This window comes from Onychomys torridus, chromosome 23, assembly GCF_903995425.1.
Source record: "Onychomys torridus chromosome 23, mOncTor1.1, whole genome shotgun sequence".
NCBI lineage: Eukaryota > Metazoa > Chordata > Mammalia > Rodentia > Cricetidae > Onychomys > Onychomys torridus.
The window spans coordinates 8,695,752-8,722,535 of record NC_050465.1 but is presented as its reverse complement, the minus strand read 5'-3'; the positions used below and the strand labels follow the sequence as shown (position 1 = coordinate 8,722,535).

General features: G+C 49.4%; 1 protein-coding gene across 1 annotated transcript; it reads right to left on the bottom strand.

Moving 5' to 3' along the window:
* Positions 1–21,738: 21,738 nt before the first annotated feature.
* Gpr35 (G protein-coupled receptor 35) lies at positions 21,739–22,712 on the bottom strand. Its single transcript, XM_036172707.1, has one exon. The coding sequence runs from the start codon at positions 22,710–22,712 to the stop codon at positions 21,792–21,794; it is 921 nt and encodes a 306-aa protein (XP_036028600.1). The 3' UTR covers positions 21,739–21,791.
* Between the last annotated feature and the right edge of the window lie 4,072 nt (positions 22,713–26,784).

The following is a 26,784-nucleotide window of genomic DNA, read 5'->3' as shown; positions in this document are numbered from 1 at the left end:
CCTCCATGGATCTACTGGTGGTAGGATACATAGGAGACATCAGGAAGAGAACAGCCCTGATCCCTATGCCTGGTCAGAGGGCCCAGTGGGACATGTGTATCTGACCCTACTGTAAAGACAGCAAATGGGAGTGAGGGAGACTCTGGAGATCTAAGCATAAAAACAAACTATACATCTGCCATATTGGGGTGTGGCACAGAATATGGCACCTCCTACCTCCAATACTGTGGAGCTGGCGTGTAAAGAAGAGGCATGCTTGTGTGTTCCTGGTCATGCTGTGGGCAACACTTGGCACATCCAGATGAACTGCAGAGACATAAAACACACATGCATGGGGGAGATGAGATTTGCCTGCTCTGAGTGCCCTAAGAGCTTCATGAAAAATGGTCATCTGTCAAAGCTCTCAAGGCCCACCAGATTAAGAAGGGAGGCCCTGGCATATCCCTGGGTGGAGGAACCTTGCCTCTGGGCGATGAGGCAAGTTTGGAAGGCTGCAATAATGCCACCACTTTATCCTTTATTACCACCAGTATGGAGGCCATCTGCCCAGAAGATATTACCCATATTGCCAACAGTGGCATCAACGTCATATAGGTGGAAGATGTGTGGTCCACTAATACCAGTGGCAGTGATTTCTGAGATTAGACAGCTGGGGTTAGGGACATATAAGCTGATTAGCCATCAACTGTGGTGTACAAGGTAGTATGGATCCAAGAGACGTGTAGAAGAGAGAGTCATGAGGCATTAAGGTGCACGGTGGTGTGAAGAATTGGAAGACAACAAGAGAGCAGATGGGATTGTGGCACCCATCGATGTCACCAGTACCTCTGTAACTGTGGAAAATACTCATGAAAATTCATGTTACCCTTTAGGGAGAATACCTTAATGCACCTTTTTGTCCCTCTTCCTCCCTCCCTCTCCCTTAACTGTTTGGATTGCATTTCAGTCTCCTCCATACTCCTCTGTGTGCCACTCCAATCAGGAGCCCAGAGTTCTCTCTAAAACAGTTGAGGCTCACCACACATGCTGACCTCGTTCACCTGCGGCTAGGCTTGGCCACTGTACCCCTCTCTTCTCATCCTCCCTTTCTCGTCCCCTCCCTGGGGAAGGTCAGATGACTCCAACACTCCTCAGCTCAGATCCTCCTCTGGAGAGCAGAGACCTGCCCATGCCACATGCTGTCCACACTGTCTGACCACAGAAGGGTGTCATCTCCTTTTCCAGAGAGCCCATCCTTCAGGAAGTCCACTGCTGAATTCTAGAGCCACAGCAAGACAACTCTCTCTACTTAATGAGTGCTCATCTTTTTTCTCTTTTAGTTCTATAGCTGTCAGTCAATCTGACAGACAATTCTAGGACAACATTCTGTGTTTAGGCATGCTGGGCAATGTAGACATGGCTCTTTGAAATTGACTGTTATTCTATTTGGAAGGGGGGGAATGTGTAACAAAGTAACAGGAAGCCTAAGGAGAACTTTGTCTTCTAAAACAGTTTTGGTGTTTCTCTGGCTTTTTTCCCTAGTCTAAGCAGTCACACAGGCTCTCAGCGAAGCCCTGGAAGGCTAAAAGGGTAGCTCTAGAGTAGTGTCTGATGAATATGCATTATGACATTAATATGGACTGCTGTGTTCTTTGAGAGTGGATCTCATATGATCCAGGCTGGCCTTGAACTCACGACATAGCTGAAGGTGACACTGAACTTCTGATCTTCCTGCTTCTACCTCCCAAGTGTTGGGATTGCAGGTGTGCACCATTAGGCCTGGCATACATATGGATTCCATTAGCAACTGGCTTCCAGTTTATTTGATTTCTGTATGGTGTGAGTGATTTGAGAGTCTACTGACCCCATCCTCATGAACCAACTACATCAGTCCCTCTCACTTGGCTTCATGCTGTCATGAGTAACATGGGGGGCATCACACACATGCACTCTAAAGTGGGATGGGGGTTGGGGATTTAGCTCAGTGGTAGAGCGCTTGCCTAGCATGCACAAGACCCTGGGTTCAGTCCTCAGCTCTGAAAAAATAAAGTGGGATGGAGCCCCAGATCTGAAGACAGCAGCTTCAAATGCAGCTTGTCTGGAGGGGAGTCCTCAGTGAACTATGATACAGGGATACAGAAGACACAAGTGCATGGTGCTGCCCTGTGGAGCAAGTGATGGGCTCACCCCCGAGACAAGACTAGCATGTTCGTGGTACTCCGACGGTTGTGGTAAAGGTTTTGGGAGCAGTGCATGACAAGGTTGCCAGATACTGGCATGCTGGTGACCCCAGGGGTTATGGCCATGGCCCTTGCCTCTTCAGTCTTCATCCTTGAATCAGTCCATCTTGGGGTGAGCCATTGTGCATCTGGTGTCCCCCACTTAAGGTCTTCCCGACACCTTACCCTAGCCTGTCTCTTGAGCAATAGCTCTCAGGCCAGGGTTTACTAAGTATACTTCAGAACGCTCCTGTAGGTACGGTGGGGCCACTGGGGTGTTCCCAAATTGGACTCACTCCTGGTCAGCCAACCCTGAACCCAAGATCTTCCAAGATTTTGGCTGTCCTCGCCTGCCCTGTGTCCATTGGCTCCCAAACCTCTGCCCATCCCTTTAGATGCCCCCCGCCCCCCATTCTAACCCTCCACTCTCACCTTGAGCTGTGCTGGCCACACCCACGGACAGTTACAACTGCTCTCGGGGGACCGTTTAGAATTCTGCTTCCTCCCAGGCAGCGCTGGAGTTGTGGTCCAGTAACAAGAACACAGAGAAACCCTTCTGGCTGGCCATGCCACCCCGAGTGCTGTTTGTCCTCCTCACTGTCATCAGGTAAGGCTACCACGCATGTATGGTCAGAATTTGACATCAAGAGGGGCAAAGTCCACATCAGTGGGAAGAACACTTCCTTTGCTCTGAATGATTATTCAGGGATAGTGGCCTCTGACTGAGGGGATCTGCAGCCTTCTCCTGTAATTCAGGGGAGGTTCCCTTATATAGAGATGATAACTCAAACTGTTCCTTTGGTCCCCGAGACTGCCTGACTGGAGCTACCATCAATTTTGCATGGGTATTCTAATGATTTATTATGCATACAGTGTTCTGCCTGCATGTATACCCGCATGCCAGAAGAGGGCGTCAGATCTTATTATAGATGGTTGTGAGCCACCATGTGGGTGCTGGGAATTGAACTCAGGACCTGTGGAAGAACAGCAGCCTGTGCTCTTAACCTCTGAGCCATCTCTCCAGCCCACATGGATATTCTATACTGGGAAGACAGACTTGTCATTTCCTCCTAGTCTCTGTCCACAGGCTTGAGTACTTTGTGGAAGATTCTTCTAGCCCCGTGGAAAAATATTACAGCCTCCACCCGAACATAGGAACTACTGCAGTTTCTCCAAACCTACAGACAGGTCTCTGTTGCCCCATATTGTCTGAGAAAACACACCCTTCTGAAACTGCAGCTCATACTCACCTTGATGGGCCTTACAACACAACATGCCCTTATATCCCAGCTGCCGGAACAAGGGTTGTTGTTGTTGTTTTTCCTGAGCCTGACATTTGCTACGTCTCTACTAAGCTCCAAGGCGTCAGAGGAGCCAGACCAGGGCTCATCACCCTTGGCGTCAGTTTCTGTTTCTATTTTACTTGCAGCCCTGACTTCCCCGCTGTCTCTACCCCACAGGCTAAAAACTTACCCGTGATCATCCATTCCTCTTCAACGCCGTCGTCCAGAGAATGGTTTCAGTGTGCGTGTTCTGGAGGTGCTGGTGACATCCCCTTCTTTACAGCCTCAAATCTAATATACCGTTGCTCCAGGATGGGTGAATCGGGGTTTAAAGGCATCCAGAGCGTCATGGACACAAGAAAGACCCACTAGGGAGGCAGGGCTGGCCCTGATGCTACCGGCGGCCTCCCTCCCCCATCGAGAGCAGCATCTTTTTGACACCCCCCTCCTCTAACTCCGGCCACACCCGTTTCCTCATTTCTCTATATTCAATGTACAGTACAACTCAGAGCATCGGGGCTAAACTGACTGTGGCCTCAGCCTCTAGCCTGCAGCCCCAATCTCAACATGAAGCGTCTGGTCAAGCTGCTTGTCCTGATCTGAACATGGCTGCTTCCATGTCCTCTCGGGTCGCCACCTGCCTCCGCTCATCTGCAGACATTGCGGCCCTGCTGTCTTCTCAGAAAACGTAACCGGGGTTACGAGATCCACATCCCTGCAGCTCCCTGTGCCTTTGTATACCCTGGAACTCATAGCTGGACTCCTATCCTCCTTTGAGGGTCCCTAACAAGACTAGGGCTTACAAGCATCTAGCCAGCAGTTCTTCCTGGGAGTATTAGCTGCGATCTGAGGGCCCAAGGCTCACGGAGCACGCCCCACCCCCACCCCAGCCCTTCCTGTCTAGTTGGACATTCTCTTCCTTTTGCTCTGTGCTATAGGGTGGCTCCCTGCAAGGCATCCCCATGCCCTGGGGCCTTTTCTTTCCTAAGTATCACCACTGTCCTCCCCAGGATGGACAGAGCTTGCTGATCACTACGTGACAGAAGCCACACCCAAGGTGAGTCTGGTCCCCAGTTCACTGCCGGTGCATAGATTTCCCATCATCTCATATTTTCACACAGCCTCTCTATTGAAGACACTTTGAACTTGCCCTCTGTGGGCGAAATGTGCTGTTGATTCTTGCTGTGTCCTAGAGCCAAGCTCATTAAGATATGGAGCTGGCTGTGGCCATGCAGGGCCAAGGAGAGGACTCTCAGCCCCTAGTCTCCTGTGTTATTCTCAGTCCAGAGTAGTGAAACTTGTATAGGACTGCTCCTTTTTTAGAAGCTAATTTCTCTGCAAGCCCAGCCCTCCCTCCTCCCTACTGAGATGTTATGGATAAAGGCAGGGGGGGGGGCATTGGGGGGGGGTGGCCTTGCACTTCTTAGCAAGAAAGGAACTTGGAGGCATGAGCCTGCTGTCTCTGGTGGACCTGTGGACCAGGCCCGAAACCCCTCCTGGTTTCCTTTGCAAATTGCTGTCTGTGGGATCTCAAAGGCATCTGTTGATTTGTGACTAATGGTTGTTCTCGCCCAGCAAGTACAAAGCTGACTGGCTCCAAAGGAGACTAAACGTTTACTATCTGGCCCTCTATAGAAAAGGTTGACCCCTGGCTTTGTAACCTGCTACCAGAACAAAAGCGGCCTGCCTGCAGACCTCTAGGCCAGGGATCCCACTTTAACCTGAGAGGATGGGGGTGAGCATCTAGTCACAGCCTCAGGGAGAGCGCAGTTCCTGCCGCCAGAAGCTGACAGGACAGACCCATGCGTCCCATTTGCCCCATTGGGTGCTTAGCCTTCACTTCCCAAAGGGCACCTTGTGCATGGCCCAACTCCTCTCCTGGGCCTCCCACTGCTGGCTGCCAGTTTCTCGCCATGTGATGGAACAAGGCAGAGAAAATGACACGCACCTACAAACAGCGCCCACTCCAACCCACAGGAAGGACTGCACCATGCTGTTCATCAGTAGTACAAACCTACCTTCACTTCATCTGCTCAACAAGACGCCAGCGTGCCTGTCATCCCACAGCTCCACTCTGGCACTCGGTCCAGAGCAGAAACCAGCTTCCTCAGACCCTAATCGCCTCCCACAGCTCAAATCGTAGCACAGCTGAACGCAACTCAGTGACAGGGCCTTTGCCAAATCCTATGTCAGCGGCACCTCATCACAACAAGCCTCCAGCTGGCCAGGACCCTGCCGCCATGTTCAGACACCTCCACCAACAAGTACCAAGCCAGGCATTGTTGTTGCTAAGACTTCCTGAGTGGTCTTGGCTGGCAGGCATTGATTGGCACTGGCAATCAACAGGGCCATCAATCGCACTACTGGCAGGTCCTGGAATCTGATCAGCGCTCACTGGGATTTCCAGGTGCTTGTTTCCTGGTAAAAGAAACGGCCCAGGGACATGTCAAGAGTAGTAGAAGTAGAGACAGTTTATTAAGGAAGAAAGCACCTCCAGGGGAAAACGTGGGCCAGAGTTTGAAGAAAGGTCAGAAGCTCAATGGCGCCAGCACCTAGGGGTCACTAGGGTGTAAGCTTTTGTGGATCTGCTACGAGTTGGCTTTGGAGGGGACAGGGTCAAGTCCCCTCTGCCAATTGGTTTCTTTCATATGCTAATGCAGACCTACCTCCCTGCCCTGCTCTCCTGACACAATCCCCCGGCTGTCACTAGGGGCCATGCTGGCTGTTGGTCCTTTTCCAGGTTCCAGGTCACAAGGCCCATTGCCAGTAGTTCTGTATGCAGATCAGCAACAGACTACTAATAAACTTTCTCCCGGTTGGAGGCATAGCTGTCCTAGCTTTTTTTTTTTTTTTTTTTTTTCTTTTAGTGATCTGATGATCATCTGGGTCACTTTAGTCCCCTATTTGGACTGACAAATGTCACATACACAGAGGGACCAGGTTCTGCAGTTCATGGGCACCAAAGCAGGCAGTGTTTGATACTTGCAGGGGCAGCATCCAGGCCGGGGCCCACCCAACCTGGTCCTTGCGTCGGTGGCTTTAAGGAACCCTGGAAAGCATATGCCTTCTCTGTCCCCATCTCTCAGGCCTACCTAGAAGCCTGGTGTCATGCTCAGCTGGGGAAATGGTGAGACATGCAATCCTGTGTCAGGAGGTGACTGGGCCATGTCCCCTAGCCCTGGCCTGAACACTCTAAGAGGTTCTTACTCTGCCCCAACAAGGGAGTCCAGGTAATAAGGTCGAGTCCTAAAATTTTCTTGGCTCTCACCCAAGATACAGAGCAGGAAGCTTCTCTCCTCTCCCTGGATATGAGCAGGGTGGGGGTGAGGGTGGGGCAGGAGTCTCTTGATCATGCCCAGTGGACCAGCCCCCAGGGCCCAGGCATGCAGTAGGAGCAAGAAGTAACAGCAGCCCAGGCTGGCTGGCTTCTGCTCACAGAACTACTGAAAACTAACCAGAATGTCACCAGGGATCAGTGCTCAGATGGTCATGGTCACTGCTACCATCTGACGTCACTGGGGAGCTGCCCTTCCTTTGGGTGAACAGGATTCATATAGGCAACCTTGGGCTTCCATACCCCCAGCTGGGATAGGATGCAGAGGCCTGACCTCCCTGGCCCCGCCCCAGATGTTCCTGTGCAGCTGAGGTTGTAACAGGTACTTAGAGACTTGCTACATAGCACTGATTCCCGACTTGGGTCCACAAAGCAACAAAGTCCAGGAAGAGAGCTTGGCATCTCTGCCTTGTTTTTATACTTATCTCACCCACCTTCAAGGCTGAAATCTCAGATAAGTTATTGTCCTAACCCCGAGGTTCACCTTGGATTCTAGTAGCAGCAAAGCCTCCCAGGACAGGCCATTTCTCCAGAGGAGGGCAATGATCTATGGACACAAGGCTGTGCCTGGACCAGGACTGCTTTGTTATTTGTAGCTCCGTTTGTCCTGCACCAATTCTCTGTTGTTTTTGTTTTTCCAGACAGGGTTTCTCTGTGTAGTTTTGGTGCCTGTCCTGAATCTCGCTCTGTAGACCAGGCTGGCCTTGAACTCACAGAGATCCACCTGGCTCTGCCTCCCAACTGCTGGGATTAAAGGTGTGCGCCACCACCGCCCGGCCCAATTCTCTGTTTTAACCTAAAGCTCACATCAGTATCCTAAAGACGACTTGGGAAGTCGTTATATCTGTTCCCCTTTCTACTGTGGCCACGGTGATTAAATTTTCTCCTCTGCATCAGTACTTGTTTTAATTGGCGTACCAGTGACGACAGTGGGTATGGGGGTGTGGTGGGCACATCTAGAGGGGTTCCAGGCTCTCACATCCCAAAACAAAGAACTGGACAGGGACACAGAGTGACAAACAATGCAAGAAAATGTATTAAGAATGTGTCTCTAGCTGGGCAGTGGTGGCGCACGCTTTTAATCCCAGCACTCGGGAGGCAGAGGCAGGCGGATCTCTGTGAGTTCGAGGCCAGCCTGGTCTACAGAGTGAGATCTAGGACAGGCACCAAAACTACACGTAGAAACCCTGTCTCAAAAAACCAAAAACCAAAAACAAAAACAAAACATAAAAAAGGATGTGCTTCCCAGGGAAGAAGTGTGCTGGAGCAGGAAGAAAGGTTAGCACCCTAGTGTTGGCTCACCAAGGATTGGGGCATTTGTGTCACTAGGGTGCGTTTTTTTAGGGGGCTCATTTGCATAGCACCTACTTTGAGGTTCATTTGTATAGTATGGGATTTCTCTGCACTCTGTTACTTGTAGTTAGGGCTAAGTTTCGAGTGTTCTGGAATGCCTCCACACACCTGTTCCAGTAACTTCAGCCAGTTCCAGCCAGGCTTGGTGGTGAGTTAGCTGTGGCGACCATCCTTTTTTCACCAGCAGGCATTTATGTACTACCCCTGCATCCTTTTTTGTAAGGCCTTCTAGATCTCACTGTACCCAACTGTCCCACCTGGACTCCTTCCCGAGAGCTGTGGCCCCAGAAATCTTTGCGGGAGAGCTGGATACATTTCCTAAGTATTTCCTGCTGTGAAGGGGCGCAATCTCTGCCTATGAGGGCCCACAAAACTCCCTATTCTAGTCAGTGACTGGGAAGATTTGGACCCCATGGAGTAGGAATTTGCTGAGATCCCCACCTCACACTGAGTTTAGTCTGAAACTTCTGCATCCTAGACGCAATTTTTTTTTTTTTAAAGCTGAGGATCGAACCCAGGGCCTTGCGCTTGCTAGGCAAGTGCTCTGCCACTGAGCTAAATCCCCAACCCAACACTCAATTTTTATAAGGAAGTTAAAAACATAAGATCCATAGTGCCCACTAATGGCTCCTAATGGGGTAAGATCCAGGAAGGCTACAAGTACATATTGTCCCAGGGCAGTCATTCTTATAGTGTGCTCCTGGGCTATATCTCTGGGTTGGTTTCAAACAAAATACTGATGGTTATATATTGAGAATGCGGGAAAGAATAAAATAATCCTAAGAAGAAATCTAATTGTGAAATAGATGAAAAGGAAAACAGTCGAAGCTGTAGTCACCGAGCATGTATTATACAAATAGTGCCAGAAGGAAAACATATGCAGTTCTATATGCCAGCAGATGCACTAATCAGACACCTTTAGATTGAATAGATGTCTTTTTTCTTGATTAAAGAAAATGTTTAATTTTTAAAAAAGTTTTCAGGCATAAGTGGTCTTCAAGATGTTCGTGAAGCTGTAGAGACCCAGAGAAGAGGAACTGTAGGCTAGGGAGTAACTTCGTCAGTCTAGGTGGAATATAGGCATTTGTGCACCCTGAGAAGATGCCAGCAAACACCAGATGCTGTTTGCCTCCTGCACAAGGCTTGTCTTTCACAATTGCTATTGTTTATAAGCATCCTGGACACATGCTTTGGGCCAAGCAATATCCATCAGCTTTTGAGAGATGACTCCCAAGGTTAAGGCCTATTATTAGACCAATATAGGACAAGCCCCTAACAGGGACACCCGCTGCATCAGACAGTTAGGTGTGATGGCAAAGCTGGGCCCCCAGGAGCAATAATCTCCTGAGAATCAGTCCATACCTCGAGCAGTAGGAGCTTCTGAGGAGCATCTTTTGGGACCAGAATGGCAATGATCAAATAACACCTTGACTGATTATGTGTACCTCTGACTCTGTTTTAATTTTTTATTTAAATGTAAAACTTGTGTCTAAATATGGACCTGGGGCCATTAGACCTCTCAGTTTGCTTTTTCCAACATGGCCACATTGATTGAAGCTCTTTTCTCTATCTCTTTCAACATTTCATATCATCCAACTATATCAGTTTGGCCTAACACTCCATTTACTTTGTGAACAAAAGGAAAAATTTCAATTTCTGTGACTAATTTATAAATCACCTGGGTAGTATGCAAACAATATACAAAACTAACGCATGCAGATGATACAGAGCCATATGTATAGATTTAAACCCCAAAGATTCTGTAGCTTTAGATTTATCATTTGCCAGTTTTTAAGTTGAGCTGGATTCTTTCCCCCATAGGACTGAGTGAGTTTTAATCCAAAACCTGCTCTTTCAAAGGCTTTTAATAGAAGCAAAGGAGGGCTTAGACCATAATGACAAGGACAAGGTTGAAACCAGCCCAGTGTTATAGGTACAAGCATAAATATTTATGAGGCAAATTGACTGCATGGCCATTTAGCAAAGTAATATTGGCTTCTACCCAGAGCCTATGACTTGCCCAGCCACAGACTTTTGACCAGGATCTCAGTACCAACCATAAAATTTCCTCATGTAGAGGAGGCGTCAAATCCAATCAGAAGGTAGTGAGATACCCTTTCGAACAATTCTGTCACTACTGCACGGTGGGCACATCTTGCAAACAAAATCACAAACAAAACAAAAACAGGCAAATGTGGTATAGGAGAGTAAGTCCACACCCTCAGGGATGGACTGTCAACAGTAAATGAACAGGAAGGACATGACACACTCAACCAGCTCCTCGAGCTGTTGTGTGGGGGTGAATTTGGGAAGATAAGGCCATGGTGGCTCATTATTTTCTTAGGACATAGACTGAGGCAAGGCACCAGGGCTCTTTAGGAGGTGGGAACTAATCCTTTAAGGAATCACCAGCCACTGAGTCGGGCTCCAGGCAATCAGGACCTGATCTTCAGAGAATGAGGGTGGGGGAGTCACTTTTTGGTTTTGGCTTTTTTTTGTCTCTACATCCCCTCCCCGTTCTGCACCCCCTTCCCCCCCCCCCCGCCCCTACAGATCAGCAGGGTCAAATCATCAAAGGGTAAAGATCTTCCTTCTGGAACTGTTTCACACCCAAGAAGGGTGCTGGGGGACCTGGTTGGTGACTCTCTGTCACAGAGTCATATCATAACAGAGAGTCAGATCATAAGGCATAAAACAATTGAGCTGTATATTTGAGAAGAAGGTGGATGGTTATTACAGGAGGTTGAAGGTCACCTGTGACATCATTTAGAGGTCAAGAGGTCCTCAATAGTAGGGCACAGTGTCAGTGTAGATAGTAATGATTGACATCCCTGAGACAATCCTAGCTAGAGCTTAATGGTCTGTAATGCTCAGGTACCAAACAAACCGGAAGGTTAAGCAAACAGAAGCCCATCTCAGAAACCTTCCTGTTGCTATGATACAATACTTTGCGACATCAGCTTAGGAAGGGAGAGTTTATTTTAGCCAACAGCCCAGGGTCACACCCATCACTGTGGGGGAGTCACAGCTGCAGGCACTTGCCAGACATATTACAGCCGCTGCAGCCAAGAAGCAGGGAGTTACCACTGTGTGGCAGTCTTCTCCAGACTGAAACACCAGGAAGTGAACAAGCTTCACGCATCTGGGGGAAGCTGAAACAAAGGTCACCAGGGCCCCTCCCTAAGGTCACAGAAGCAGGGAAGAGCTACTGAGGAGGCTGACCAGCCAAGCTGCCAAGAGTCTCAGGCCCGTCTGTAGGCTGTGCAAAGAATTCTAGGAACACAGCCTTCCTGAGTCCTGTGTTGGGGGAGCTTTTCCATGATGCACATTCCTTTGCACGGGGTTGTCTGGTCTGCAGATTTAATAAGTCATTGTGTGCTGAAGGAGGCTGCTTCTGGGAGGACACTGAAGGGAAGACAGGTCCTGGGCAAAGGCCTATCCAAAAAGGTGGGGTGTAACCAAAGCCCCAAAGTGGGACAGATCAGACAAACTGTTGAGTGTTCTGGGTGGAGGGGTCCTGTTGAAAGCAAATAGGAGCTGAGGGTCTGGATGGATGAGAACACAAAAGGATCCCTGTAAATGAACAGTCTTATTAAATAAGACTCGGGCGGTGGTGGCACGTGCCTTTAATCTCAGCACTCGGGAGGCAGAGGCAGGTGGATCTCTTTGAGTTCAAGGCCAGCCTGGTCTCCAAAGCGAGTTCCAGGAAGGGCGGAAAACCAAGCAAACAAAAAGAAAGAAAGAAAGAAAGAAAGAGAGAGAGAGAGAGAGAGAGAGAGAGAGAAAGAAAGAAAGAAAGAAAGAAAGAAAGAAAGAAAGAAAGAAAGAAAGAAAGAAAGAAACACACACACACACACACAAAGGGTTGGGGATTTAGCTCAGTGGTAGAGTGCTTGCCTAGCAAGCACAAGGCCTTGGGTTCGATCCTCAGCTCAAAAAGAAAAGAAACACAGAGTCAATTACAGAGTTAAGATCCCATGAGGTCAGAATGATAGCTAAGAGCTAAAAACCTTTCTTACCCTTCACTGCTGCTGCTGTCCTTCCCCTCAGCAAGAGACCTACTTCCTGTGTGTCTGTCCTTATATTGACTTTCTGTTCTGCCTTCTCATTGGTTGTAAACCCAGCCACATGACCTCCTCATCACTGCCTGTCTATACAGACCTCCAGGTCTTCTATGGTTGGTATTGAGATTAAAGGCGTGTGTCTCCATGTTGGCTGCATCCTTGAACACACAGAGATCCTCCTAGCTCTGCCTCCCAAGTGCTGGGATTAAAGGCGTGTGAGACATGGACCACCACTGCCCAGCTTCTGCTATGGCTTGCTATTAGCTCTGACCCCCAGGCAACTTTATTTATTAACATACAAATAAAATCACATTTCAGTACAAATAAAATATCACCGTAGATCCCTAACATCTAACACTGTGAATCAGGAGGCATTAGAAGATGTCCTAGCTTACTTTTTCTTGCGCTGATGAACACCATGACCAAAAGCAACTTGCAGAGGAAGGGGCTTATTCCAGGTTAGTGTCCATCACACAGACAGGCCTGGAAGAAGGGACGCAAGCAGAAGCCATGCAGGAACACGCTTGTACTGACATGCTCCCCATGGTTTGCTCAGCTGCCCAGAGGTGTCACTGTCCACCCTCCCACATCAACTATCAAGGCCAAAAGTGCCCCCCCAGACATAATCACGGGTCGATCTGATGGAGGCAATCCTTCAATTAGATTACATCCTCACAGGTGACTGTAGTCTGCGTCAAGTTGACAAAACCTGACCAGCACAGAAGGTACCTATCCCAGAGCATTAAAGGACTGCAAACTAGAAGGTGGGTTAGAACCACACAGCCTCATTTATTGTTGTCAGGTCCTGGACTGTTCTGGAAGATCCATCTGACTTCTTTACTACCTAAATAGGGGTGCTGCATATAGAGGGTTACATAGCCCAGCAGCCAGAACCTATTGAGAGGCTAATCCTTCCTTTAAACTGTATTGGGGGTTTTTGAGGAAAACTGTTAGAGCCCCTAAGAGTAACTGTTGGCTGAGCAGTGGGGACGCACACCTTTAATCCCAGCCCTCGAGAGGCAGAGGCAGAGGCAGGTGGATCTCTGAGTTTGAGGCCAGCCTGGGCTACAGAGAGAGTTCCAGGACAGCCCAGGCTACATGGGGAAACCCTGTCTCCCCACCTCCCCCCCCCAAAAAAAAGTGATTGTGACAGGGGTGGCTGTTACCTAATCTCCAGGAATGAAGGCCCCATACTTCAGGTGACACTGTCAGGTAAGGTAGGAGTCTACAGTAGAGACTATAGGAAAGACATTTGAGGCTCCAGGTGGCTCTTGGCCACTATGGGACAAGGAACTTGGTGTGAGCCTATGGAGTTTTTGAAATGGACCTGAAATTTAGACATATCTCTACCTGGGAAGAGATGGGGCAACAAGGCAGGGCCAGAAAGGGATGAGTGAGAAGATACTTGTCTGTCATATAAGTTACAAGGGGGTTCAACTGGGCTAGTCCTGGCTTTCCATGAAACAGTGAGGAGAACGGGGAGGGAAGGGTTGAACCTGAGCCACCAGAGTACAAAAAATAGTTCCACAGTATCTAAAATGAAAGTAATGTTGTCCCTATCACATTTCCGCTTATCCAAGGCCATCCACAGAGGTGGAGAATACAGGAGCCCTGTCTTGGTAGTAAAGAAGTCAGACAGATTGTCCAGAACACGTCAGGACCTGAGTTTAGTAAAGAACAGATGGAGAGAAGGATTGGGGAGGAGGAGGAGGAGGAGGAGGAGGAGGAGGAGGAGGAGGAGGAGGAGGAGGAGAGGTCTGGTAGGGAAAGTGGGATTGGAGTTAAGTGGAAATGTGCCTGGATGGATTATGAAGCGTGTCCTCTGGGAAAGGAGCTGGGGTAAGAGAATCTGGTGAGACATAACGTTCCTCCCACATGTGAAGGTCCTGTGACAAGGCTGTGAAGGTTTGGACACAGGAATCTCAGAGTCTTTTGAAATTATGAGAAAAAGAGGTCTAATTGCAAGATACAAGCATAGCTTAATGAGACTTTAGGCTAGCAGCGTTCTTGGTCTAAGAGTAGATATAAAGAATAAACTTTGTTACAAGGGAAGAGAACTTCTTGAGGGTCTGAGAATCAAACAGCAGTTTTTCAGATACATTGCAGAGACAATGGTGACTGTGAGACCAATGTGGGTCTTACCAGAGACTGAGCACATACCCTGAATGTATCCCTTACAGTGCTGGGCCAATCTGTGCGCTGACTCGCAGGCATGTCTTCTTCCTGGGCATCCCCACAGGAAAAAGAACCATCCCCTGTAGCTGGAGAGCCTGCAGAGCATTGCAGCTGCCTTGAACTCGGGAGTGTTAGCACCTGGGCTTTGGACAGCCTTTTACGACTTGGCTTTTGGGATCTCTACCTTTTGTTTGGAGTGTTTGCCTCTTATCTGAGTTCTTCCTGAAGGGTTCGAGGCTGCAGCAAAACTTGGCTGTGAGAGAACCAAGAGGCCTTGTGACTGAGAATTGCTGTTTGTTTCCTTCAGGGAGCTTCAGATAAGAGGTTTTGGTATGCGGAAATCGACTTGCTAAGGTGTAATTTGTATAACAATAAAAAAAGGCCCTTGGCGAAGCTATGGCAGTCAGTTCACCAGAAAGTGGCTTCCTTGCTGCTGCTAACTCAAAGTTCATCCCGGAATGGCCCAATTTCTTCCATGCACCCTAACAAAACCGAACACTGGCAATCCCCTACGGAGGTAAAATCCAGTTTCACTCCAGAGCTAAACCTTCTAGTTGATCAGGCTGGACCAAGCTCAAAGGAACAAGCCGTCCACACAGCCCTTGTGAGTGGAGGGACTCTGACCATCTCCCAAGTCAGCGAGCTTGGCTGGGAAGGAGACTGCAGGCTCAGACACCTCTGCCATTCTGCTCCCTTTGCTCCCTTTGCTCCCTTCTGCTCTGAGGAGTGAGGCTGGTGCTGGGGTGGGGAGAGGAAAAGGGGGGAGTCCTCAGAACATGCGGGGGTCACTCTAGATCAGTGCTTCTCAACCTGTGGGTCGAGATCCCTTTGGATCTCCTAAGGGGTCTCCTAAGAGCATCAGAAAACACAGATATTTTTACATTGCAATTCGTAACAGTAGCAAAATTACAGTTGTGAAGTAGCAACAAAAATAATTTTATGGTTGGGGGTCACCACAACATGAGGAGCTGCATTAAAGGGTCACAGCATTAGGAAGGTGGAGAATTCTAGCTGGACGCCACTCTCCCTGTACCACACATTTAGGGTGAGGGGGTTTTCAGAAGGAAGAAAAGTAGTCCTTGCCCTTACAGACCATAGTGGCTTAACCTCCTTCAGGTTCTACCAAAGCACTCAGGATCTGTCAATTGCAAAGAAGAAGAAAAACTTTCCACAAGGGGCCAAAAGTAACATTTTAGCTAATAATACCTTGATGGGTGATGCCAGTCCAGAGTCACAGTGCAGAGGTTTCCAGACCCAGACACAAATCTCCAACTGCATGTGAACAGCTCAGCTGGCCACCACAAACATCATACTTTAAAGGATCAAGGCAAGGGCTGAGTTCCCCTAGGAGGCCGCCAAAATAGGCTGGGAATGAGGAGCCCAAGGAACAGAGGTACTTACTAAGCCAGAAATGACGCACAAATTGTAGTAAAGGATGGGCACTGTGGAGTCCATCACAGTGAGTAAATTATCAAGAGAGAATTACCACCTAACCCCGGGAGGAACTAAGTCCTTTTACAGCAGTTAGAGAAGTGACTTGGCCTTGCCTCTTGGGCACTGTGAGGGGATCATATTGGAACTGCTCAGCGGAGATTGGCAACTCAATACCTTCTTGGGTAGGTACATTTGTGATGTTTGCCCCTCCTGAGACTAGCCATTTAGTGGGAGGTGTCAGCGGTCCTTAGGAGTTAGGCTGTAGTTGCTTGTATAAGGCATGATAAGTGGCTGGTTTAGGCTCCAAGCAGACACGGTCTTATTGTTAGGGAGCGGGGGTCACACCAACCTTTGTTTTTACCTCCTCAAGCAGGGGAGAGAGAGGATGGTAGCATGTTAGGCTCCTTTCAAGTTACTTCTCCTGGCAGGAAGCTGCTGTGGTTTAGTGTCTTGGTGCAGGAGCATTCTCTTGCATCTGGTGAAGGCTAATGTCTACAGCCTCCTCTCAAAAGTACATTAGCCTGTCGTGGGAGTCTTCAAGTGTAGCATGTAAGTCCTAGACCCATCCCTACAGTTGGAATGGCTCCTCTCGGATACCCCTAGAATAAATAAAACGTCTAAGAGGTTAGACACTTAAGACTTGCCTCCTGGATGGCTTGCCAAATGATGTTAGTGAGTTCAGTGGGCATTTCAGGTATCCCAAATAAGGAATTGGACAGACAGACATGTGGATAATAGCAAGCAAAGCAAGAGAATTTATTAAGAAATGATTCACTTCCTAGAGAGGTGAAGCAGGCTGGTACACAGAGAAAGTTTAGAAGCTTGAACAGTGATGGCACACAAAGGATTGGGGACTTTGTTACACAGGGTGGGCTTTTGAGGTCATTTGCATAGTGTCTTAGTTGGGGCCTCTATTGCTGTGATAAAACACCACAACCAAAAGCCATCTGGGGAGAAAAGGACATGTCATCTTATAACCCTCAGGTCATAGTCTGGTGCTGAGGAAAGTCAGTGCAGGAACTGGTTAGTTATTAAGTGGTGCTTTACCTCGCGAGGAACACGTCCTGAACACGACAAGACCACAGAAGAGTTTTATTAAAGAGGATAGATGTGACAGGCCTGTGTGAAACACACGTGGGTGAGGAGAAAAGGGGGGCTCATGCAAGATGGCACCGGCTTTATAAAGGTTGGGCCGTGCATGCGTACAGGAACTCCTGTGGGTACTCCACGCATGCGCGTAGATTACATGGCTGCGTGCGCGCTTATATGCAACCACGTAAAGCCACAGAGTCCCAGTCCCGCGAGATGTCTGACCCGGAGATGGCTATTTTGAACCGGAAATAGTTAGGCGGTCCTCCGGGCGAGCCCAACCCTGTGGACATGTAATTTTCTATCAGAACTGGTCTGCTCTCCATGGCTTGGTCAGCTTGCTTTCTTCTACACCCTATGACCACTTGCCCAGGGGTCATGTGTGTGGCACTACACATAATGGGCCTGGCCCTCCACATCAATCACTCATTAAGAAAACAAGCTTGCCCATAGGCCATTTTTTTCCTTTTATTTCCTCACATGATGTATCCTGATTGTGGTTTTCCCTCCCTTTGCTCTCCCCAGGTCCTCCTCACCTCCCTCCCATCCAAATCTATCTATCTCCTTTCTCTCTCATTAAAAAACAAACAAACAGGCTTCTAAGGGATAATAATAAAATGTAACAAGATAAAACAAAAACTATCATATCAGAGTTGGACAAGACAAACCAACAGAAGGAAAAGAGCCCAAGAAAGGCACAAAAATCAGAGACCCACTTGTTCACACACTCAGGAATCCCATAAAAACACTAAACTGGGGGCTGGAGAGATGGCTCAGAGGTTAAGAGCACCAGCTGCTCTTCCAGAGGTCCTGAGTTCAATTCCCAGCACCCACATGGTGGCTCACAACCATCTGTAATGAGATCTGGTGTCCTCTTCTGGTATTCTGCAGTGTATACATAATAAATAAATCTTTTAAAAAAAAAACCCACTAAACTGAAAGCCACAATATAGAGGACCTGGTGCAGACCCGTGCAGGCCCTGTGCATGCTGCCTCAGTCTCTGTGAGTTCATATTAGTTTGCTCATGTTGATTTAGAGGACCTTGTTTCCTTGATGTCCTCCATCCCCTCTGGCTTTTACACTCTTTCTACCTCCTCTTTCTCAGGGTTCCCTGAGTCCTAAGAGGAGGGATTTGATAGAGACATCCCATTTAGGGCTTAGTGTTCCAAGGTCTCTCCCTTTCCACGTAATGTCTGTTTGTGGATCTCTATATTTGTTCCCATCTGCTGCAGGAGGAAGCTTCTCTGATGACGACTGAGCAAGGCATTAATCCGTGAGTACAGCAGAATGTCATTAGGAGTCATTTTGCTACTGTCTTCTTGTTGTTTTGTTAGAATAGTAGTATTTGGTTTTAACCTAGATCCCTGGGCTATCTAGTCTCTGGTTCTTGGTCACCCAAGCAGTACAGGGTATGAGTTCCATCTCAAGGAGTAGGCCTTATGTCAAATCAGATATTGGTTGGTTACTCCCATGAGGTTTGCGCCACCACTGCCCTAGTGTATCTTTCAGGCAGGACACCACTCTAGATCAAAGGGTTTGTGGTTGACTTGGTGTTTAGGTTTCTCTTTGCTAGTATGCAGAGTACCTTCCTGTACCAAAGATGCTAGAATGTAGGAGTGAAGGTTCTATGTAGCCACCAGCTTGACTTTTTCATGTTCAATGATTTGTGTAGGTGTTGAGGCCTTGCTGTCAGTTAGTAGAAAGCAACAGCCTGGGTTGTTTGGGGAGTCCCATGGGACCCCTTTGGCCAACAACCCAATTAGGTGTAATCCAATCTCTATACCGGAAGCTTCATTTGGTGACAAGAAATGGCCTTTTGGGACTCTGTTATCCCCATTATTTGGCGATTTCATTTAGTTCACCTTCATATATGTATATATTTTAGGAAGCTTTCACTGTATTAGGTTTCAACACTGCTCTCAAATTGCCCTTAATTTTAGCTCTCTCCCCCCACATTCCTTCCCTCTCTCTCCTCTCCTCTCCCTCCCCACTTGATTCTCCTATTCCAGCACCCTCATCCATCTATAACTATCTTTCTATCTCCCTTTCCTAATGAATCTATCTGTCCATCACCCCCTACTTCCTTACTCTATACCTACTCTCTGTAGTTCTACAGAGTGTAGCTTGGTTATCATTGACTTAACAGCTAATATCCACATATAAGCAAGTACATACCAGATTTGTCTTTCTGGGTCTGGGATACCTTACTCAGGATGATTTTTCTCTAGCTCCATCCATTTATCTGTGAATTTCATGATGTCATTTTTTTAAATGGATGAGTAATACCCTATTGTGTAAAAGTACTACTTTTTTTTTTTATCCATTTTTTTGTTTAGGGACATCTAGGTTGTTTCTAATTTCTGGCTATTATGAATAGAGCCCACATCATTTAATCATTAAGAAAACAGTATTGCCTACAGGCCAGTCTGAAGCATTTTCTCAATTGTAGTTCCCTCTTTTCAGATGAGCTTGTGTTAAGTTTACAAAAACCAACACAAAACAAAACCAACCAGTACACTCAGAATGGGTTTTGGGGAAGTTATTTGTATAGCATGAGCTTTCTCACGAATGCTCTGTCACATCAGTTTTTAACAAGTAAGAGGTCACCTTCAGGTGTTCTGGAGGGTCCCAGCATGTACTCCAGAGGCTCTGACCAGTTCTAGTTGGCCTTGGCCAGTCGTGTTATGGGGTTTAGTCCTCCTCTTTGCCAACAGGGTTTTCTACTTTGCTATGTTTTTTAACATTTATTTATTTATTTGGGGTATGTGTGGGGCCAGAGCACAACTTGCGGGATATGGTTCTCTCTTACCACCATGTTGGTTCCAGGGATCAAACTCAGGTTGTCAGGCTTGGTGGCAAGCATCCTTGCCAGATAAGCCTTCTCACTGTCTTCATAGTTTTAGTATGCTAACTCTGCAGCTTTTGTGTGAAGACTCTGCCCTTCACTTCCCACCCACTTCTTCTGCATCATCAGGCCAGATGGCCAAGCCTAGCCTAGGGGATCATGGGATGTCCCCCTAAAACTGTGTTTACAAAGAGGATAAGCAGGGTAGAGTGCTCTCGTCATCAGGGCAAGCACTCTGCTGTGTGCTGTGGGCAGAACCTACTGCCACACACTAGGACGTGCTGCGGGGCCCAAAGGACCCATTTCTTCCCCTCCTGAGGCTTTGTTTCTTCTACCAAGGTCAGGCCACTTAGAATAAGTGTCTGTTCTTATAGTCTAGAAGCATAATACTCAGAAAAGAACCATAGGCATGCACATGTATATTACATATTTTATAGATTATATAGATTCATCATCCCTTCTAAGGTGAAGGTTCAGAGAATATTGCAGAGGGTGGAAAAAGAACATGAGAACTGGAGGGAGAGTGGTAGAGTGTGGTCGGAAAGCCATTTCCTCTGGCTTAGCACAGTCATCAACCATGAGCAAGAACTGCTGCTTTCATCCACTGAACACCTTGGCTCACAGTCACGGCAATGAAATAAGAAAATACTACTGTTCTAAACAGATTGATATTGGGCGTGGAACTGTCAACATTCCCTCTTAGAGGGACATGAGGGCCAGTGGACCTGGGGTTCCAGCCACCACTCCCTCAGACCCCCATCTGTATCTTGTCTGGAGTGGGTGTCCAGGTATATATGAGGTGGAAGTTTCCTAGGGACAGGTAATCTACTGGTACAGTTTTTGTGAGTTGTCACCCATGTTGAGTGGGACTTTTCAATGATAGAGCCACCATGGAGTGGTGGAGCCACCATGGAGTGGTGGAGCCACCATGGAGTGGTGGAGTCAGCATGGAGTCTCCATGCTTTTGTAAGTAACTCCAGTAAACTGCTTGGCCAGTCTGTACTTGGATGGAATCCTTTCTTTGGTATCTGGAGGGTGAGCAGACTTTTGGTTTCTGTGGAAAAAGTCATACAAAATAGGGGACAGTCAAGCAGTAAGAGGTGGATGAAGTAGAAGTCAGGAGTGTGGTGGGCAACCTGTAGCTGGGGGCTCTGGCTCCAGGTATGGCCATAGCATTTGAGCCAAGACAAATAATAATAATAATAATAATAAAGCACACAGAGAGAAAGCCCAGGACTATTACACTCCAAAAGTGATCTGGCTTTGTAGCTGATCCTGGTCTGTGGAGTCCCTTTGCAGCCTGAGGCCACACCCCCAGAGAATGCAGGTACCAGGCCAAATGTCAATCTTCACAACAAACTCCAGCAGACCACTACCACAGCCATTGGCCTTGTGATCAACAGGCCCACTATCAAATGGAAACACCACCAAGAGGCTCAGGGCTTCAGCAGCAGTGTGTTGCTGTTGAACGTAGCCTTATGACCATTGGTTCTCCTGAGCTGGAACCCCCTCTGAACATCGACAGCCATGTGCCGTAGAAGACAGCCTTCCAGACCACAGCTACTGCCCTCCTGCCTAACGGTTTAGGAGGTGTGAAGTCTGGCGGTCCCTCAAGGAGCAGCCATTAGAGAGTCTTCTCAGAAGATGTCTCCTGGCTCTCTGAACTCTATGTTCCTTCTTAGCCTCTCACCTCTTGCATCTGGGTGGCACTGAGGGCCCTTCTAGGACCATCTCCAGGACAGATCTCTATTCTAAACCCAGTGGCTGGCCACCAAGGCCCCATTCTGATGCCTCAGGGGTTCTAGATCTGGAGTGGCAAGTATGTGGTCTTGTTCCAGAGTCTGTCAAGTTGGTCTTTAGAGTCTCAGTCCTCTGGTCCCTTCCAGGGAGCAGATACAGCCTCTCCAGGCCACCTGAACTTCCTAGAGTGTTCAAAACCCATATCATGTTCAGGCAGATTAGGGGGCTCCTTGCTGATATCACAGGTTCCTCTGATTCACGGCACATGCTCACTTCTAGGTGAGAGTCAAACTCTGAGAATCTTGGCTCTTGTGGGGTGTACTGGAGGACACGGCTGACATGGATGCATCTTGGAACTCCTTGGCCATGTAGTAGTAACAGATGGCATCCAGGCAGCAGTTGGCATCGGAGAGTCTGCTTGTGATGGACAGGGCACGGCCGAAGGTGTGACGCGCAGCACAGGTGTGAACAGAGCCCATGGAGAACTGCACAGTCAGGACCACATGCAGCGGCAGGAAGCAGAAGATAAACACAGCCAAATTGGCCCAGACCATGTGGGTGGCCTTGCGGGTGGCCTCTGCCTGCACTACATCAGTGGTTGGCCTCTGCGCCAGCGCAGTTACAACCTGCAAAGAGCAGAAGACCACTACAACCAGCGGCAGGTAGAAGCCCAGCAGCGAGAAAGCGATGGTGCTGGAGTTTTGCCGGCTGTGGTTCCTGAAGCAGAAACCACCCTCCTGCAGCCCCAGGCGCCAGCGCACTACCAGGGAGATGACCACTACCACCCAGAGCGTCACACACACTGCGGCAGCCTGTCGTGGGGACCGCAGCTCACGGGCACGTATCGGATGCCGCACTGCCGCATAGCGGTCCACAGCAATGGCAGTGATCAAGCTTATGCTCATGTACCTATTGGCCAGGTAGATACCCTGTGAGAGCTGACAGATTGGTGTGTCTGAAGTGTCTCTCAGGGAGTACAGCATGAATGGCAAGGAACAGAGCAGGCAGAGGTCAGCCACAGCCAGGTTGGTCATGTAGACGCGGGTCTCTGTCCACTGGTGCATACGAGAGCAGAATACCCAGAGTGCCAGGCCGTTGAGCAACAGGCCCAGCACCAACAGCAAGGCTGAGTAGGTGGTGAAGACGTAGGTGATTGAATCAGGCCACATGCTGCTGCCGTTGCAAGTTGCATTCATGGTCCTGGGGCTGCAGGAGGGTCAGAAAGTCAGTGAGGGTAGGTAGAAGGAGGAGCCCCAGGGTAAAGCCCTACCCTGTCCCAAGGCCTGCCCAGCTCAGTACAGGAATTCTGGAGCAAGCATGCCCCACCCACACTGTGAAACTCCCCTTTCCAAAGCAACCATAGAAACTTTAAAAATCTCAAAGTCACCCTCGAGGCCTAACCTTTTCTCACTGGACAGGTAGGGAAACCAAAGACTCCAGAGATGTAGGAAGACCTAATGTTGCAGTGAGCAGCCCAAAGCTCAAGACAGCATGACTCCTCCGTCTCTCCCTAGCGTTTCTCTCCTCGGACTAGCCTGTTGCAGGGGAGAGGGAGGATGGGAGGAATGTCTTTAGGTCCTGTCCAGGAAGCCTCCAACTCTCAGAGTTCAAGTCCTGGGTGGAGACTGATGCCTACCAGCCTCGTTCAGCATGCAGCTCTAGCAGGGAGGCCTCAGAGGCAGCCCCACCTATGGGCCCAAGGATCCCAAGGCTGGGCCTTGCAGCTTTCTGCCCCCAACCTGGCTGCAAGAAGACACCTTCATTTGATTCACAGATATGGCCAGCACCCACTCCGCCCGGTCTGTCCCTGAAGCACAGGACCACAGTGGGTTTGTATAACTTGAGATCACCTCTGGAAAGCTGTGGAAACTTCTGAGGTGCCACCACCAGGCATGCATCAGCCCAGGGACTAATCCCAAGCTCCTGTCTGAGATCAGGGTGTCTACCTTGAGCTCAGGGGTATACAGTTCCCAGTGGTCATAGCTCTGTCCCTCCAGGACCTGGATACACTCAGAGGCCCATGCCACTCCATTGTCATGAATGCACCCAAGGCCACCCTCCACTGTCTACGCTGGTCCTTTACTCCCCTGTCTGCTCTCCACAATGAGGCCCAGGAGGGTTACTGAGTTCATCAAGCCCCACCTAGGTGGGCTTGGGCAGTGGCCTGACAGCTAGGTATGGCAGTTGTTATGACAACCAGACTCCCCATCTCATCCAACTGTCGGGCCAGCCTCGGCTACCCCACCACAGGGGTGCTGGTGTGACTCCACAACATTGGGTGGGAGCTAACTCAAGAAACTGCCAGCAAGCGCTGAGCCTAGGTGCACTGGACACCTGGCTCACCCCTTGTTCCTTGCTGGGTACCAGGACCAGGAAGGGCTGCAGGGTTGGGTGAGCCATGGGTCTAGGTTACTGCAGGGGCTTCCTGCTGGGGAAGAAGACAGAGGAGAGGAAGCGCTGTTCACCAGGGAAAGTCAGGCCTAAGCTGCTATCTGTCTCGGAAAAGTGGGAGGCATGTTTCCTTCCCCACACCAGAAATGGACAAGCACCCAGCCCAGTGATTGCAGACAGGGAGGTTAATGCATGCTAGATTGGGCTACGGCTCATTTCCTCTTTGGTCCCCAGGGAACCTACAAGGCTACAATCCATTAGAGAAGCCAGGCACAGACTCCAGCTGAGCTGAATATTTTGCTATCATATTTTTGTGTCTAGATTCCATATCTGCGAGATTAGAATGGACTGATTGCCAGCAATCACAGTTTCATGAGCCCTGCTCTGCGGTTTTTGTTTGATTTTTCATACAACTCAGGGTTCTGAGGCCCCTGGAGGGACCCCGAGCCAGGCTGAGCTCTGAGGACGTCCTCAAAAGCCCTGGTACTGACTACTAAGATGGCCCTTCCTGGCTGCCCTTCACTCCCAGATACACTCACCCAGAGACAACCTGTGGGGTCTGCAGCAGAACATGACCCTGGAATTTGTTCAGTATCCAGGAGCTGGACAGAATGGGCCCTGGGCTGCCTATGGGGAAGGGCTCCATGCTGCTGGCAGCTGGGCTCCCACCTGAGGCCCCTTTACCTGAAAACATAGCCATGCCCACACACACTCTGCCTCTCTGCCTCTGGGCTTGGATAGGGCAGCCTGGCTTCTCAGCTGCCTGAAACCTGTGGCTGTGAGATATGGGGCCACTGCTTGGCCCTTCCCTCATGTCCACTGTCCCACATGGCTATATGGAGACCTCTTGTTACATACCCAAGCTTGGAATTTTCAGGTTAGTCTCAACATGACCCAGCATTTTGTAGGGTCAGGTCAAAACCTCTGTCCATTTTAAAGATAACACAGGACCCTAAGGAAGAAGGATTCAAACACTCCAAGAGGTTATGGTGCACACACAGCTGAGAGGAAGCACTCTGCTCAGGGAAGCCTGGTCCTTCAGGATACATCCTTGCAAAGTTCAGAATATCAAGTCCCAGGGCCCAGTGACAGCCAGCACATGTCCTGGCCTTGCCTCAGTATAACACAGGGGACTGTAGCCAGACAATCCCAACTGCCTCAGAGTTGCAGGCAGGTTGCCCTCAACCAGCACTCGGCATCTGCCACCCAGCCAGTGCTGGGATGCTCATGGCTTGGTCTGGAGAAGCTGCCATTGGCTGCTGGGTTGGGGAAATGGTGCTTCCCAGCAAGTAACTTCCTATCTGGGGTGAAATATGGAGCTGAGATGAAAAGGGGAGCCGGCTGTGCACTGCTCAGGCCCCTTCCTTCACCTCCCTGGGCAAGATCAAGCCCCTTATGGAGAAGCAGGAGGCTGCCTATGGGTTCAGGCCCGATCATCCAGGAGAGGTCTGTGGGGGCTGACGGAAAGCCTGAACCCACCCAGGCCTGTCCCTCACCCGTCCTGATGTCTGGATGAGGACCCACAGACCCCTGAGTGCTTGTCTGTTCATAATCAGGCCTGGGGGCCCCACCCACTACCTGAGATTTGGGGACAGGAATAAGGAACTATCAGTTAGATACAGCAGAGGTTCTAAAACCACAGGTACTGGAGCCTGGACCCCTATGGAAATCCCCCAGGTCCCACAGAAGGCATGTGGCTGGAAACTCACTGCTCCTCTCAAAGGCAAAACACAGTTACTTTCTTTTCTAGTTTTCAAGTGCAAGACAGCACCTACAAAATAGACTTCGGAGTCCCAGATGAGGGAGGTACCAAAGCCCAGAAACATGCCAAGTTACTATGTCTTTTTGGCTCATGCCATCCCCTCCCCACCTCAGCCCCTTTGGAGAATTAGCGCACTGGTCCTGGGTAAGCACTTCTGCCAGGTCCCTCAAGAAGCCTACCCTGAGGATCCAAGTCCCCAGCCCAGTCCCAACTGTGCTCAAGCATACCTATCTGACAGACCCCAGCCAAACCCCACCCACCCCCCCTCATCTGACAAAGCTCTGCCGCCCCGCCTTACCCATCTGACGGATCCCAGGCCATCGCCATTCATCTGATAGACTCCAGCCCGGCACCATCAAATGTGATAAACCCCATGCATCTCTGCCCCATGTGGAAGCCCCAGCCAGCTACATCATGTCACACACCTGTGCTCGCTGGGGCTAAGGATGGCCAGCCTCGCGGCTGTCTGTCTCAAGCCTGCCGTAAGTTGAGTAGGCTGTGGGCTTTTATTGACAACAACAGGGAGGTGGCCGCTCCCCGCCCCGCCCCTCACTGCCTGCACTGCTTACGCCAGTCCTGAGGTTGAGCTGAAAAGTGGGGATTTCTGGAAGGGAAGCTGGTACCTGTCACCTCTGAGGACACCTACAGAAAAACAGCAAAGGACGCATTTGCTCTAGAAACAACTTGAAAAGGTTCCCCGGGCAGCTCAGCTCCACCCTGGGATGCTTCCTCTTCCTTAGCTCACTTTGGGTTTTTTTTTTTTTTTATCATGACTGGGCAGGCCCCCACAGTATCTGTGGTCACAAAATGGCCCCCTATACCCTGCTCCCTGGCCAGAGGCAACAATGTCCCCTCTCCTCCATGCTCATGAAGACGTGATTGCCAGTTGTCACACAGCCCCACCTGACAGACGGCAGAAGCAGGCCAGGCTCAGTCAGCCCACAGACAAATGCAGACAAGCCACTCCTGAAACTTCTGCCTCCTCAGAAACCTCAACCTCTGGCCAGGATCTGGAGAAGGTGCTGCTGGGCCCCCTACTGTCATGTGGACTGGCTCACAGGGCAGGGCACTACTCCAGGAGTTTCTTACCTCTGGATAGATAGGTGGGACAGCAA

Coding starts and splice junctions, on each gene's coding strand:
- Gpr35 (XM_036172707.1), bottom strand. CDS start 22,712: ATGAATGCAACTTGCAACGGCAGCAGCATGTGGCCTGATTCAATCACC.